This window comes from Cervus canadensis, chromosome 7 (assembly GCF_019320065.1).
Source record: "Cervus canadensis isolate Bull #8, Minnesota chromosome 7, ASM1932006v1, whole genome shotgun sequence".
Classification (NCBI taxonomy): domain Eukaryota; kingdom Metazoa; phylum Chordata; class Mammalia; order Artiodactyla; family Cervidae; genus Cervus; species Cervus canadensis.
The window spans coordinates 21,335,330-21,350,801 of record NC_057392.1 but is presented as its reverse complement, the minus strand read 5'-3'; the positions used below and the strand labels follow the sequence as shown (position 1 = coordinate 21,350,801).

At 56.5% G+C, this 15,472-nt stretch overlaps 1 protein-coding gene across 1 annotated transcript; it reads right to left on the bottom strand.

Annotated features, from left to right (window-relative positions):
• Positions 1 to 415: 415 nt before the first annotated feature.
• Positions 416 to 14,550, bottom strand: RRP1 (ribosomal RNA processing 1). The gene is made up of 13 exons (XM_043474523.1): positions 14,324 to 14,550; positions 12,316 to 12,398; positions 10,885 to 10,942; positions 9,254 to 9,339; positions 8,805 to 8,866; positions 7,158 to 7,287; positions 6,998 to 7,062; positions 6,647 to 6,825; positions 3,783 to 3,859; positions 3,038 to 3,135; positions 2,883 to 2,902; positions 1,892 to 2,002; positions 416 to 936 (listed from the first exon to the last, which is right to left on the bottom strand). Exons 1-13 carry the CDS (start codon positions 14,454 to 14,456, stop codon positions 704 to 706), a joined length of 1,335 nt encoding a protein of 444 aa, XP_043330458.1. The 5' UTR covers positions 14,457 to 14,550; the 3' UTR covers positions 416 to 703.
• Positions 14,551 to 15,472: the final 922 nt, after the last annotated feature.

Sequence of the window (15,472 nt, the reverse complement as noted above, 5' to 3'; positions counted from 1 at the left end):
ACAGCACCACCTGGAAGCCCCCCAGAGCCCACACTGCACTGCATCCCATTTCTATTTCCTGTCTAGTCAGGGCTCAGGCCACAAGCTGAACCCCAGCGGAAAGGAGCAGGGGGCCCAGCGGGCAGAGGCCCACGGGCACCTCAGACCCAGCTCTGCCTCCAGGTCACAGATAAGGGGTGGGTGGGGAGCCGACCCTCCCGCCCACGTGACAGGGTTGGCATAAGCACCAGTGCACTGCCGGCTCTCACCCAGCTGATGGAGTACCCGTGCAGACTACACTGGTAACACTTGGCATTGTCTCCAGCGTCTGAGGAAGATGTGAACAGGCTCTGGGGGACCAACACCAAAGCCGCCAGGCACCTGCCAGGTCACGTGACTAGACATCCCGTGAAACCACACCAGGGCAGGACCAGTCTGTGGGTGCCACGTGGCACTTTATTTATCGACACCCATCGAGTGGCCAGTCTCCTGCCCAGGGAGGGTGTCTGTGGGGGGCCTCCAGTCCCAGGGTGCGCCGGACTGACCGAGGTCAGCACAGCTGCAGTGTTTCTGGGACGTGGGCACCAAGTGAGGGCCCGACCCCGTTAGTCCTGGCCTTGGCCGCTTCTTGACACAGTAAGTTGGGCAGCAGTCAGTTTCTGGGGTCTCGGGGACCCAGCCCGACTGTCCTGTCCCCTCATTCTCCCGGGGAGCCTGGGGGATGTCACTTCTGGCCCTCTGGGGTCCGCTTCCTTTTCGCCTTTGGCTCCTGGCAACCGGCCATCTTTGCTTTGGCCCCCGCCCGAGGCCGCCGCTGCCTCCTGGGGGCCCCTCTCCTGCCATGGCCCCTGGGCCGCTCCTGGGGCACAGGGGGGTCACCGCCTGCTCTCCGCCGCCGCCTCCTCCTCGTGGATCCTGGGCTCGAGTCTGAATGTAAGGCCTCCTTTGCACGTCTCCCTGAAACACAAGGCTGAGTGAACGAAGTATCAAGGTCAGCTCCGACTCCTGAGATTGTCCGGGGTGTCAGGCCCGGAGGGCAGGGACACAGTGTTCAGCACGACGGCCCTGGGAATGGACCTGAGTCAGCCACCCAGGGGCCTGCATCAGTGAGGCTGGAAGGTCCACAGCCACCAGGTGCGTGCGCAACCTATGGAGACTGACCCGGAAGTGGGCCTTTAGGATGACCAGAGGACAGGACCAGGAGAGAGAGAAGTGGGTGAAGACGAGATGGATGGGGGGCCCAGGCTCAGTGTGCAGGGGTGGAGGGGCTGCCAAGAAGGTGGCGCTGGAGCTCAGTCGACGTGACAGCTGTGAGTGGCATCCAGGGCCCAGCCTGGTGCGGGTGCGCAAGATGTCCAGACTGCAGAGCACCCTGGCATAGATGGACCCGGACAGGACTGGCCTGGGCTGTAGCAGGGATGAATGGGGATCCTTCAATGGGCAGGTCACATTCCAGCCACTAGCCTGTGTACAAGCTGGTGGGGAGGGGAGAAGGGAGGGGAAGGGGAGAGGAGCAGGAGGGGGAGGGAAAGAGGCAGGAAGGAGGGAGGATGGGGGAGGGGAGGGGGAGCCTCTAAAATCAAGGAGGGCGCAGTGAGGTCAGGGGCTTCCTGAAGGAGGCTGCAGAGGAAAGGGAGGCATGGAGCAGGTCAAATCAAAGACGGACAAGGGTCAGGAAGAGGCACCAGACCAAGCCGCAGGGAAGGAGAATGGGGAGGACAGCGAGGGCCTCTGGGCCAGGGTGCCGTATCCCCCAGGGCAGTGGGGGGTGGGGTGGGAAGGCTTGCAGCAGGCTGGGGAGGAAGGCAGGGAGTCACGTCTAGAGGGAGACAGGCCATAGTCACAGGTGATATGAGCAGGGGAGGGGCGGGGAAAAGAACCCAGGTAATGAAGCCAACACTGCCAGGCCTACCCGTCTTGTCCTGCAGCTGGGATCCGGACAAGCGCTTCTTCATTCTCACCCGCCTCCCGCCCCGTGGATTCTGGTACGCTTCTTCTGGGATGTCAGCTTCAGGGAAGAGGCCTGTGGACCAAGGCAGGTGGTCAGAAGGCTGCGGGCCAGGTGCTTACAGTCTGTGCGTCCACTGCCTCCAGCACCCCGCAAGCACCACCGCCAGGAGTTTTGGGCAAGGAGCCCTGGTCTGATTCCCAGACAGCCAAGGGCAGCTCACGGGGCATTGCCAGACACTGTCTGGAAGAGCCCATGTGGAGTGCTGGACGCACTGCGCTCTGCCTCACAAACACTTAGCTGGGGAAGAGGCAGGAGACCCTTCAAAATACTGATGGGTTTGAGTCACACAAGCGTATTTCAGTCAAAACCCACTAGACGAACCCAATGTTCACGTGCTCTGTTGTATGTTAACTTCACCTAGAAAGTACTACCCCAGCATGAAATATTTAGAAGGTACACTCTGACTGAGGGGTGGGGGTAAATACATGATAAATCAAAGATGATAAAATGCTAATAGTAGAATCTTAAGTACTCATCGTAGAATCCTTGAGACTTTGCACATATTTAAAATTTTCATAATGAAATGTTGGAGGGAAACACTTACATCTTCAATCTTACACTTTCTAGGAAACTGTCTTTCAGAACAAGCCATGGCAGCTCCACCAGCCACACGCCAAGAAGTGGAGCCATATGTTGCACCACAGGCCAGCAGCGTGGCTGGCCCGGGGAACTTGCTAGAAATTCAGGTTCTTGGGCCAGCCACCCCCCACCCCTCACACTCAGCCCTGAGAACCCCTGGGCTTCACCAGAACGAGAGTTGCACAGGCCCACAGCAGCCTCCCCGAAAGAAACACCACTGGCCTCCCATAGCCACCGGTGCTGGGGGTGAGCATGTGACCCGATCCACTCCCCAGAGGACGAGATGCCGTCGAGCCTGACACCCAGCGCTCACCTTCCGCAAGGGCCTGCAACCTGGAAGGAAGAGAGTGTCACTCACCACGCATCTCAAGAGGAGAGGCCGCCCCCCAGGGAAGGCCCTTCCAACCCGATCTCTGAAGATGGGCCACCCATCTGAAGACAGGCAGAGTGGAGGGCCGGGGCACTCACTTCCGGATCACTTTGTAGAGGCGCTTCCGGTTCTGTGGAGGGGTGTCCTGGCGACTGGCCATCTCAAACAGTCTGTCAGCAACAGCCTTGTAGTCAAACTGTTCAACGGAGAGATGCCGTGGAGGCCCAGTCAGCCCCCAGGTGCTCCCAGAATGAGACCCAACAGAGAACAAGCAAGAGGACCAACGCCAAGGCTGCCCGATGCCCCCGGCTGTGCCCCCACGCCCTCCTCCACCCGGCAAATGCCAGCCCCAGCGAACACGAGGGGCCGCATGGCGAGCCTCTGCACAACTGTAAATCCTCCGGGAGCCATGTCAAAATGAGCAGGAAGGAACAAGTAAAATTAACCTGGTGAATTTAGCCCAAGACATCTAAAATCTTACTAACGCATCAAGTAATCAACATCTGACACTAACTAGGAAGGCCCCTACGGGTCCAATCCACCTGAAGTCCCCGATCTTTTCTGCTGAGCTCAGGCTCCGATGGGGGCCTGAAAGGCCCCCGATACGCACCACCCCAGTGGCCCCAGCACCTGAAGGGGCCGGGAGCAGAGGCGGGGTGACTGCCGAGCGGGGAAACCTGGGCTCAGCCTCCCGGGGTCTGGTCCCCAACTCCCCTTTCAACAAGTCTGTGTTCTACAGACGAGCCTCCAGGGTCCCTGCCTCCCACCCAGGCCCAGCCGGACAGATGCCGCCCTGCTTGATGCCCAGAGCTGAGCGCTGAGCCCACAGGCCCATCCACACACCTGGAGGACAGTGCTGGAGCTGTCGTCGTCCTCTCCCGCCTGCTCGTCCAGGGGGGGCTGAGCCCTGCAGACAGAACCTAGAACGGAAGGGCCCCACGGACTTAGACACGCCTAGTGCCGCAGGAGTTACAGGCCCAACCTGGGACCCAGGCTCCCTGCCTGCCAGGGCCACAGCTGGGCTGAGGAGCCCACAGCAGGACGGCAGGAGCACTGAGGGCCTTGCCCCAGGGCAGCGGTGCCCCCCAGACAGGGAACCGAAGAGCCGTCCCAGAGGCGGCGGGGCCTGACCACTTCCAGTGAAACCGGGAGGGGCTGACCAAACAAGGGGGCACCTCAGGCAGGAATGGCGGGCCAGGAGCCCCAGGAGGAGGAGGGAGGGGGCTGTCCGGCCATGGGGCGGCCGGGGCTGAGAGGCAAGCAGGGAGAGCCGTTTCGGGTGAGGGAGCGGACACCAGACACTTGGGGCCCTGCCATCTCCACCTCCAGAGGACAGGTTCGATCAACAGCTGGCCTGAGCGGCGAGCATGTGTGGCAAAGAATGACAATAGCAGGGCTGTAGGCAGGCCCTAGGCCACCATGGGCCCCTGGGTCCATCTGGGCTGGTCACTCAGGCTACGGAGGACAAGGAGGGGAAGGAGGGCCAGGAAGGACGTCCAGGACGGCCGCAGAGTGTTGAGGGGGATGGCTGACCAACAAGAAAGTCAGGGGCGCCAGCAAGGGTGCCGGACTCAGAGGCTGCAGCAACCAACTCTTGCTCCTACCAACCAATGACCTCCCACCAGGGCACAGGACTGTCCGGGGGCGAAAGGACGGTCCCTTCGACAAATGTGCCAGCACACCCAGCATCAACACACAGAGAAAGAAGCTGGACCCTTTCTACCAACACAGACTAAAAAATTAACTCAACTCGGACCAAAGACCTAAAGAAAGAACCAAAACAGTGAAAACTCAGATGAAAACACAGGGCAAAAGCCTCAGGAGACTGGATCTGGCCAAGATTTCTTGGACTAAAGGCACAGGTAACATGGAAAATTAAGACAACCAGACTTGATGAGAACTTTCAAATCTGTACATCAAGAGACTGTGAAGATGATTAAGAAGGCCACCCATACAGCAGAAGACACCTGCACATCATAACCTGGGGAGGAGTCACAGCCAGAACACATGAAAGAGCAAGTCAGTCGCACAGTCGTATCCGACTCTTTGCGATCCCACAGACTGTAGCCTGCCAGGTCCTCTGTGCATGGAATTCCCCAGGCAAGAGTACTGGAGTGGGTTGCCATTTCCTTCTCCAGGGTCTCCTGAATTGCAGGCAAGTTCTTTACCAACTGAGCTACTAGGGAAGATACCAGAACACAGGAAGACCTCCTAAGACCCAACGAAAAAACAATGACTCAAAAAATGGGCCAAGGACTTGAATAGACATTCCTCCAAAAATACGTGAAGAGCCAACAAGCACATGAAGAGGTGCCTGACACCAAGTCATTAGGGAAATGCAAAGCGCAGCCACAGAGATAGCACTCGCACTCAGGAGGAGGGCCGCGATCAGAGAAGACGAGAGACTGGGAGGACGCGGAGGAACCAGAGCCCTCCCGCACCGCTGGTGGTGAAGGTAACGAGGCCGCCGCTGTGGGAACAGTGTGGCGGTTCCTAGAAAGTTAAACACGGATTACCCGAGGACCCAGCAATCCCACTTCTGGGTGCAGACCAAAAAGAATTGAAAGCAGGGTATCAAATAAGATATTCGTACACCCATGTTCATAATAGCACTAACCACAACAGAAAAACACGGAAGCAACCCCAAACTCCATCTACCAACGAAGAACAAAACGTGAACTACACATTCAATGTGGTATTGCTCAGCCTCAAACATTCCCACACAGGATACGCCGTGGCTCAGGGAACTAAACCAGACACAAAGACAAACACTGTGTGAGCCCGCTGCTGTAAACACAGACGCCGACAGGCGGGCTCACAGGACTGACAGCAGGGCGGCGGGGGCCAGGAGCTGAGCTGGGCAGGGGGCGGCAAGGGCACAGCTTCAGTCGGGGAAGACAAGTTCCAGAGACGGACAGTGATGAGAGCTGTACAACGTGAACACACTCAGTGCCCTGAGCCGTGCCCTTACACACGGTTTACAAAAGGCAGGGGTGGAAAAGTCTGCAGCTGGTGGAGGGCACGCACCCCTAAAGGCACGAGGACCCACCACAGACCCCCTGAGGACACGGCCGTAAGGCTAGCTGGCGCCCCCCCGAGGACCCACTCAGCACCAGGTGGACAGGCTGGACCGGACACCATTGACGCAGGCCCATGGGCCCCGCCTCCAAGGGGACCCTCACTCATGCTGCCTCCTACTCTTCGTTCATACCTTCTTCCTCCTCCAGCTCGATATAGCGGGCCCACTCCCAACGCCAGGGACACACAGCTCCCATCCTGGTGGGTGGGGCCAGGCATTCGGTGGTGGGAGACGGGCCAGAAAGATGAGCAAGTGACTTGTGTAATTTTAAGTGATTTACTCCAAAAAGTGATCCACCACGGAAATGTCCATTGAGCAAGCTGGGTAGGGAATGGGAGGCTGCACTTGAAATGGTGGGCAGGGCAGGGCAGGAGTGATGGAGGGCAGAGACCTCACAGGGGCGGGGAGGATACCCGGTGACAGGAGCAGAGCCTGGGGAGTTGTGAGGAGGCGGGGGACACGGAGTGGGCGCTGGGAGAGCGAACAGCACATGTGTTTGTTTCCAAGGTCAGCCCGGCTGCCGCACTGAGAACAGACTTCAGGGGCGAGGGCAGAAGTGAGGGGGTGGGACAGGAGAGGAAGGTGAGGGTCCACCGCAGGCTGTCACCGTGCAGCGTGCAGTCCTCACCTTTAGGGGGCTCTCTGGACAGCATGCCCCGCTCCTGCGCCTCCTCCTCTAACAGCTCCTCCTCCTCCTCTGACAGCTCCTCCTCCTCCAGTTCATTCATGAGCTCTTCAATGGCCAGTGGGGCCTGCTCCACGATTGTTTCAAAGATGCCTTGAGCGATGTTGTGCAAAACCAGGGAGCTGAGGGGCAACACAGAGCCACTGTCAGGCTGGACCATCCTTGTGCCCACCCCCCCCCCCCCCATGCTGGCCTCTGGATCCCACTGGACCGTCATGAACACATGGCATCTCCCAAGGGCAGCCCCTCCGGGACTCAACGGAACAGAGGAGGCAGGCGGGAGACAGCACTCACTCCTGAGTCTGGGCAGCGATTGTGCAGAAGGGCCCGATGAGCCTGAGGTTCTGGTCCGCGGTCAGCTGCAGGGAGAGGGTTGGGGCTCAGCTCCCGGGCCACAGGCACCCAGCAGCCTGGCCACTGCCCGCCTTGCCCTGCCTGGCTGCCGACCACCTACCTCGTGGGCGCCCACTTTGGTCAGCTCCTCCAGGAAGATCTCGATGAAGTGGCTCTTCACCCCATTGGGGGCTTCACTGTCTGGGTGCAGGATCTCTGTCGTTAGCAGCTCCAGCAGCTGCTCGGTCTGTCTGGGGAAGAAGCGGCAAGTCAGGCAGCAGCACCAGGGTGCTGTCCCCGGACTAGAAGGGACCCAGGCCGTGACACACATACTTACCGAATGTCACCCTGAGTCTGTTACACGCATGAGAATGGAAAAGGGCCAGAAAAGCAGATCAACTAGCTGTTTACACATGGCAACGGGAGGTTACCAGCTTCTGCATAAGGATCTGAGGCTGAATTACCAGCAACAATGAGGATGGAACTACCTCCCTAACAACATCCCCCAAGTTAACACAAGTAACACCATCACTTCCACAGAGCCTGCTGCAAACCCTGCGCCGCCCCCGCCCCCAGACAGCAGAGCCCTAAATGCTGATATGAGGGACACTGCCTCATATCACTAAAAACCAGAGGCAGCCTGGCCCTAAACGTGGAGTCAAGTCACCCATAGCCATTCTCAACCTAGAAAAACAGCTCCAGTAACTACAGTCCAACTCCTGCTGATTTTTTTATTGGCTGGAGGTTAGGCCAGGGGCAAGACTTGAACTCTGCGATCCAGAAGATGGAAAAGTCCTACAGTGATGCAGGCCATAAGTTGCCCTTTCCAGTCTGGTAGCTGTTTTGACATCTGGGTCCTAGATTTATTATCCTTGTGCTTAAAAATAAATTGCTTTACCATCATTTTTTAAACACAAATCAATTCAAAATCAGCTGTTTCTAAGCCCTTTCCCCTAGCACCCGCCCTCCCCAAATTTGGTGGCGGCAGGACACTCACAGGTGGGATATTTGGACACACTTGCAGTAAAATAAAAAAGTAGTCTCTATAAATTCCACATCCAATTCCATGCCCCTTTTGTATCAAGCACAGACCACCACCATATTTTAAAAGTAATTGTCAGAGAGTCCCCTGGTGGCCTAGTGGATTCTGGGCTTTCACTGCCATGGCTGGGGTTCAAACGGGTTCAAACCCTGGTTGGGGAAATGAGGCCCCACAAGCCATGCAGCACAGCCAAGAAAAAAAAAATTCTTTTAAGTACTTGTCTGCTGGAATTAAAATTGCTTTTCATTGTTTTTAAAAAGTTTTTCTGAGTTCTTTATATTGAGCTCGCCTATCATTAGAAAAAAATTTTTTAAAAATTTAATTTCAAAAACTTTAAAACGTATATCTGTATATATTTAACGTATATTTAACATATATATTTAAAACGTATATCTGCAGAAACTCACTTTATGTTGTGATGTCAGTCCGCCCCCTGGAGGTTTGGAAACCTGCTGGCGGAACCTGGATGCAGGGCGGCAGGTGACAGACAGGTCCAGGCAGCAGTAGCCCCGCCCATCTGCCCAGGGAGCCCTGCCCACCTGTCTCGAGGAGGGAGTAGCCGGGAGGGGTAGCTAAGACCAGCAGAGCCCTGCCCAGCCCCACTGGAGGACCCTAACCGGCTGCCAGTTGCCAGGGAGGCCTGAGGTGAGCCAGGAAACACAGACCCTCTCAGTCTGGAGGGACACAGACCACCCAGCAACAGGTGTGAACAGAACAGGCACCCACCTCTCGTCCCATCCCTGCATCTGCAGGGCCTTCAGCGCCTCGTGCAGGACCATCCGCATGAGCTGTGGCACAGGAGGAGACCCCGTTAGCAGACCAGCCCAGACCCCCCCGCTGCCCGCCATCTGTGTGCCCACCGTGCACCGTGGGCCCTCGAGAGTGGCCGGGGGCCGGGCCTGGGGCCGGGATGCCAGCCTCCCAGGAGAAGCAGGATGGACGCTGGGGGGCGACCGCAGCACCAGGACTCATGTCTGTGATGGATGTTCCCAGAGTGAAAACAGGACGAGGAGAAGCCCCTCTGCAGTGGCGGAGCCTCCAGACACACCAGGTCACCCCTCAGGGGCCTTGCCCTCAGCACTGTCAGGAGCCCGGACGCCGAGCTCGGCTCTGGGAGCGCTGTTCCCCAGCCCAGCACCATGGGGCCCCTTGAGGGGAGTGGGCAGCATCCTCACCATGTAAAACTTGTCCAGGCGCAGCCTGTCGATGCCTGGCCACTCACGGTTCATGGTCTGCCAGAAGGTCTGAAGGAACAGGTGCTCTAGGGGAGGGACAAGACCAGAAGAGTTGGGGGGAAGCAGCAGCCGCCTCTGGAGGGCAGGGGAGAACAGAGACCATGAAGAAACTTGGTCAGGATGTCCCACGGCAGTGGCCTTGGGGGCCCTCGGCCTGAGTGCGCTAAGAGCAGTGCTGCAGATGTGGCTTAAAAATGCGGCTTTCAGGAACCTCAGAAAGAAAAGTACAGTCCAGCCAGAAGCCTGAACCATAGCCACATCCTCTGAACATCAAGCGTAAAGAGAAGGTGAGGCTTAGCAAGAGAGGCGCTGCCCAGGCTGCCCCTCCCCACACGGCCACGGCCACTGCCACTGCCCCCGGCCCCAGCACCTACACCCCACCCCACCACTGGCCCCACTGGATCCGCTGACCTGATCAAACACAAAACCCTGCCAATAACAGGTATGTCAGGACCAGGGGGCTGTGGGTTCAACCAGGTCCCCCAAAGTCCTAACCCTCAACCCTCAGCATATAACTATACTTGGGAGACAGGTCTTTGAAGAGGCGATGAAGAGACAAGGTCACTGGTGTGGCCCTAATCCAACCTGACTGCTGCCCTTATAAGGTGATTCAAGACACAGACATGCACAGCCAGACGGCCACGTGAGGACACAGGAAGAGACGGACATCCACACGCCTAGAGAAGAGGCCTGAAGAGATCCTGGCCTGCTGACACCCCGACCTAGGACACGAAGGCCACCACTATCGCCTGCTGCAGAGCATCCCCACAGACAGGGCTGGTCAGACAGCCCAGCGAAGGACAGAACTGTGTCCATTACCTCACTCAAGTGTCAACAACTGGACGCTCTGTACCTGCCCTCCTGCTGAGCACAGAAACGCTTCTGCATGTTCTTAAAAGATGAAACTTACAGAGAATGGATTTCCTCAGATGTGGTACAGAGAGTCTCCCAAGAGAAGAAAGTAGTGTCTGTAACTGCACAACCCCTGCTTTTGATGACTTTGGCTACTGAACCATAACCGAACTACACCTACCCACACAGCCCAGGCACCACCAGCAATGGCCCCGTGGTCCCAAGGTCCAGACCAGGGAGGCCGCCTGGCTTTGGCTGCCTTTGGAGCAGGGCAGGGAGGTCAACAGATGCTGGCACATGGGCCCCATCCCCAGAACACGACTCAACAGGACCAGGGTCTACACACACATCAGGATTTCTAAAGACACAAGTGGTGCCAAAGGGCAGGCGGCAGGGCTGAGGATCCCGATGCTGGTCCGAAGAAGAGTCAGGAAGACGCGCTGCAGGGAGCTCACGCCGTCAGCTGTGGACACTCCACAGCTTCCACTTAGACTCTAAATGGAAGGCATTAGCCCTCCAGACCTCGGAGGGCTCCAGACCTCTGTCCTGGGTGAGTGAGGAACATGTGCTGGAAGCCAGAATAGCCTCTCCCGCACCAGCAAACTCCAGCCGGGATGGGGCCCTCGCTCCCACTCTCAGAACGCAGGCCTCATGTTCAGGGGCTGAGTCTCTGCAGATCCAGCCTCACTGCTGGGGCTCAACGTGGCAAAGATACTTACGTGCCTCTGTGGTCTGGAAAGCATGGACAAGCTGGGAAATGGTCCAGCCAAGTTCCTCCTGCACAGAAATAGGACAAACGCCCTCAGTCCCTGAACAAACGGGATCCTTTGCAACAAGCAGCGGCAGGAAGAAACTTAACTGTCCTTACTCATCATGGGATCTGGCTCCACAGGGCCCCGCAGCTCAGCAAGCTTGGGGTCCGGAAGTCTCATACCACTAGAAGAGGCCTCCCCGAAAGCCATGCCCACCTAACCTCACAACAAGCAAGGGCAGGGACTGCCCTCCTGACCGAAGCCCAACACTCAGTAACGGAGACCGACAGTCAAAGCGGGGAGGGGAGCAGAGCCTGGCAGCACACAGCCATCTGAAGCGGGGGCTGAGGAGACCCCCCAGGTTACTAGCTGCCTGCCTGCCTCGGTGTACAAGCACCACCTACTGCATTGGACCCTAGCGTAGCACCTGAACTTCATTAAGTACCCTCACTACTCAGGGTGTCCTGAAGAGCGAACAATCCCCACTGAGACTCACCCCAAGAAAGGTGAGTACTGGAGGGCAGTGACACCACTCTGTAAGACACACAACAGAGGACGTGTGCCATGATACACGTACTCAACCCACGGACGGCGCAACAACAGAGCAACCCGCATGGACTCTGGGTGCTGATGATACGTGGGTCTATGGATTGTGAGGAAGGGCCCACTCCAGTGGGGGTGTGGACAACGGGGGAGGTGGCATGTGAGAAATCACAGTATCTTCTCCTCTCAGGTTGCTGTGAACCTAAAACTGCTCTAAAACATAAAGTCTATTTTTATAAAAGACAATTGAGAAAAAAAGGCTAGGGACTTCCCTGGTGGTCCAGTGGCTAAGACCATTCCATGCTCCCAATGCAGGGGGACCAGGTTTGATCCCAGGTCAGGGAACTAAGACCTGGTGCAGCCAAACAAATAGAAAAAAGGAAAAAATACTTGTCTCGGAAGACTTAGATGCCGTCCCCTGGTTTCCAGCATTTCAGCACTCAGCTCATCATCTCTGACAAACACAAAACAGACAACCCAGGGACTTCTCCAGTGGTCCAGTGCTTAGGACTCTAAGCTTCCACTGCAGAGCAATGGGCTCAATCCCTGGTCCCGGTCAGGGTACTAAGAGCACACAACCACCCCCACCTCCAGCCAAAAAAGCCAGAAAACCCAGTTTTCAGCCATGATGTACCTTGGCATTCACCAGCATCGCTATGGTGCCCAACTCACCAAGTGTGAGACCCTCCCTAACCCAAGGCCCTGGCCCTCCAGGCCTTAAGAAAAAATAGCATCAAAGCTATAAAACTGCGCTCAGCACGTATGCTGCAGTAAAATGAGGGCTGACAACATGCTCGTCTGCCCTCCCACTCATACTGCGGCCCCAGCGCCTTCTGTAGCCTCCTGGGCACTCACCTGCAGCAGCGGCTTGTCCTGCATCCACATGCAATAGAACAGCCCTTTCCACACCTTCAGCAGCTCATCATGAGTGAAACCACCTGCGCCAGAAACAGCACCATTCAGACTAAATGAAGCCCATCTTTTAGTGCCAGAACAGAGAACTGTGACTGCCTGAATTAGACCAAAGTCCTCTTACTGTACAGGCACCTGGCCCTCGCTCTGAACCAATCCTCCCAACTCAGAACCTGCTGGGCCAGTGGCTGCAGGGTCTCCTCAGGTAACTGCTGCTTGATTCATTCAATAAATGTTTACCAAGAATCTCCAAGTATCAGAGACTGTGCTCCATTTTTGAGATTCCAAAATTGAATGAGTCACCATTTCCTGGGTTGGATGGTGGCTATGCAAGTCAATCTGTTGGCCACAGTTCAGTGTTACACCTGGGCTTTGTACACTTTTCAAATTTTAAAATTACACATTACCTTATTCAGGCTCGTTATGACAAAACTAGACAGCATATTAAAAATCAGAGACATTACTTTGCCGAAAAACATCCATCTAGTCAAAGCTATGGTTTTTCCAGTAGTCATGTATGGATGTGAGAGTTGGACCATGAAGAAAGCTGAGCACCAAAGAATTGATGCTTTTGAAATGTGGTGTTGGAGAACACTCTGAGAATCCCTTGTACTGCAAGAAGATCAAAAGAGTCAATCCTAAAGGAAATCAGTCCTGAATATTTACTGGAAGGACTCATGCTGAAGCTGAAGCTCCAATACTTTGACCACCTGATTAGAAGAACTGACTCATTAAAAAAGACCCTAATGTTGTGAAAGATTGAAGGCAGGAGGAGAAGGGGACGACAGAGGATGAGATGGTTGGATGGCATCACTGACTCAATGGACATGAGTTTGAGCAAGCTCTGAGAGTTGGCCACGGGGTTGCAAAGAGACACGACTGAGCAACTGAACTGACTGACAGATATATAAACTGACTGATGAAGACAGATATATAAAATCACCCAACAAGTATATACTGAGGTCTTAACTATGTTCTGGCACCCGGTTCCAGAGCAGTGGTTCTCAGACTTTATTAATAGGATGGCATCACCTGGAGGGTTTCTTTAAAGATTCCTGGGCTTTCCAGGTGGCGTGAGTGATAAAGAACTTGCCTTCCAATGCAGGAGACAAGAAACGTGGGTTCCATCCCTGTTGGTAAGATCCCCTAGAGGAGGAAATGGCAACCCGCTCCAGTATTCTTGTCTGGAGAATCTCATGGACAGAGGAGCCTGGTGGGCTATGGCCCATAGGGTCACAAAGAGTAAAAGATGGCTGACAAGACTAGGCACACACACAGCCCATCTGCCAGAGCTTCTGATTCAGCAGGGCTGGGATGGGACTCACAAATTTACACTTTTAACAAATGTCCAGGTGATGCTGAAGTTGCTGATGGGGCCACGTTCTGAGAACCACATTCTGAGAACCACCAAGGACTGAAGGAGCGGTGATTTCTGACAACTGTATGCTGCATGAAACTCAGACGACAATCCAACAATTACACAAGAAAACACTACCAACAGTGACAAATGACGCTCTAAGACAAAAAAACATGGTGCCCAAACAGTGGCTAGCAGGGATAGTGGGATATACGGGTTGACAGGGTCCTGTTCCCAGAGTAAGGCAAGTCGGAACTGGAAACAGATTAGGGGCTTGGCTGGGGTGGGGTAGGGGATGGCCCTCCGCAGAGGGACACATGGCACGAGGTGACGCCGCGCACCTTCAAGTCAGTCAGCGTGCATAAGGGGATCAGGGCCAAGCGTTGAGGCAGGAGCGCGAGCCGGCGGGTGGGTGGGAGCATCGCCACGGCCCGACCAGGCTCCGCCCGGCCGGCCGGACCACGTGGAGGCTCCACGCGGTTGGAAAGTCAGCTAACTCGGGCCGCCAGCCCCCAACCCGGGCCACCCCGCGCCCCTAGCCCGGCCCGGTTCGCGAGACGCCCCCGGCCCACATCCCGCCAACCCCGCGCCAACCTTCGGCCCGCTGAGTTCTGGCGACGATGTATTTCCGGAGCTTCCTCACCGCCCGATCCCGGGTCACCTGCTCGTTCCCCGCCAGCCGCTGCGCCAGCTGGATTTCGGGCGGGAGTTGTACTCGGGGACCCATGGCGACCGCGCCAAGACCCCAAGATACCAGCCACCTCGCCGCTATGCCTGGGCGCGTTGCGTGACGTCACACGCCCGCGCCGGCCTCGATGGGATTCGGTGTGACGTCACGCTCCCGCGCCGGCTCTCCAGCACTCGGAGTGACGTCACGTGCCCGCGCCAGCCTCGCCGGGTCGCACGCCTCCGCCTCCTAGTGGCAAGGCCCCGCAACGACAAGTGCGCGGGGCTCTTTCTGGCTCCATTCCTTCTGAACACTGACAATTAAAAGGAGGCCAGCATTTACCCGCCTTTTGGGAGGCGGAGAGGTGCTGTAGTTCACCCTTGGCTGCTGAGGGAAGGCTCTTGTTTAGCAAAGAATGCCAGCGAGCACAGACAGAGGAATGGTGGAACTGTAGAAAGCCCCCAATGAATCCAGTGAATGTTGGTTCAGACCAAGGTCATCAGAAAACGCCACGATGCCAGGGGAGGGTGGTCACGGCGGGGTTTGCGCGAGTGCCGCCCACGCCCGCAGTGGCCTGCCGCCCTGGCGGGGCCCCCACGCTACAGCACCGTCACCCGTGGGGCACGCTGCACTGATCTCGTCCACCCTGTAGGTCCGCGACCGGCCTGGAGCACAGAAAGGCGGAAGGCGGCACACAGGGCAGAGGGAGGCAGTCGCGAACCTGTTGCGTCACGGCGCCCCTCAGTAGCCTTTTTCAGTAATGGGTCATGTGTCAGGGGGACCCAGGGTCCCCGGATTCATTGATTCACTAGGAAGACTCTTGGCTGTGATTTATTATGGCAAAAGGATTCAAAGCACAGGGAAAAGGTTTATAGAGCACATCTTCCCCTAACTCTCCAGCAAACAGCCATGACAACACATTGAATGTCAGGAGGAGCTTGTTAAGAGATCAGAGTCTGGGGCTTTTGGGGGACTTTCCTGGTGGTCCAGTAGTCAACACTCTCCACTTCCAATACAGAGATTCCCTGGTCTCCCGAATGGCTCGAAACACCGCTAAAAAGTTAAAACAAAAAGCC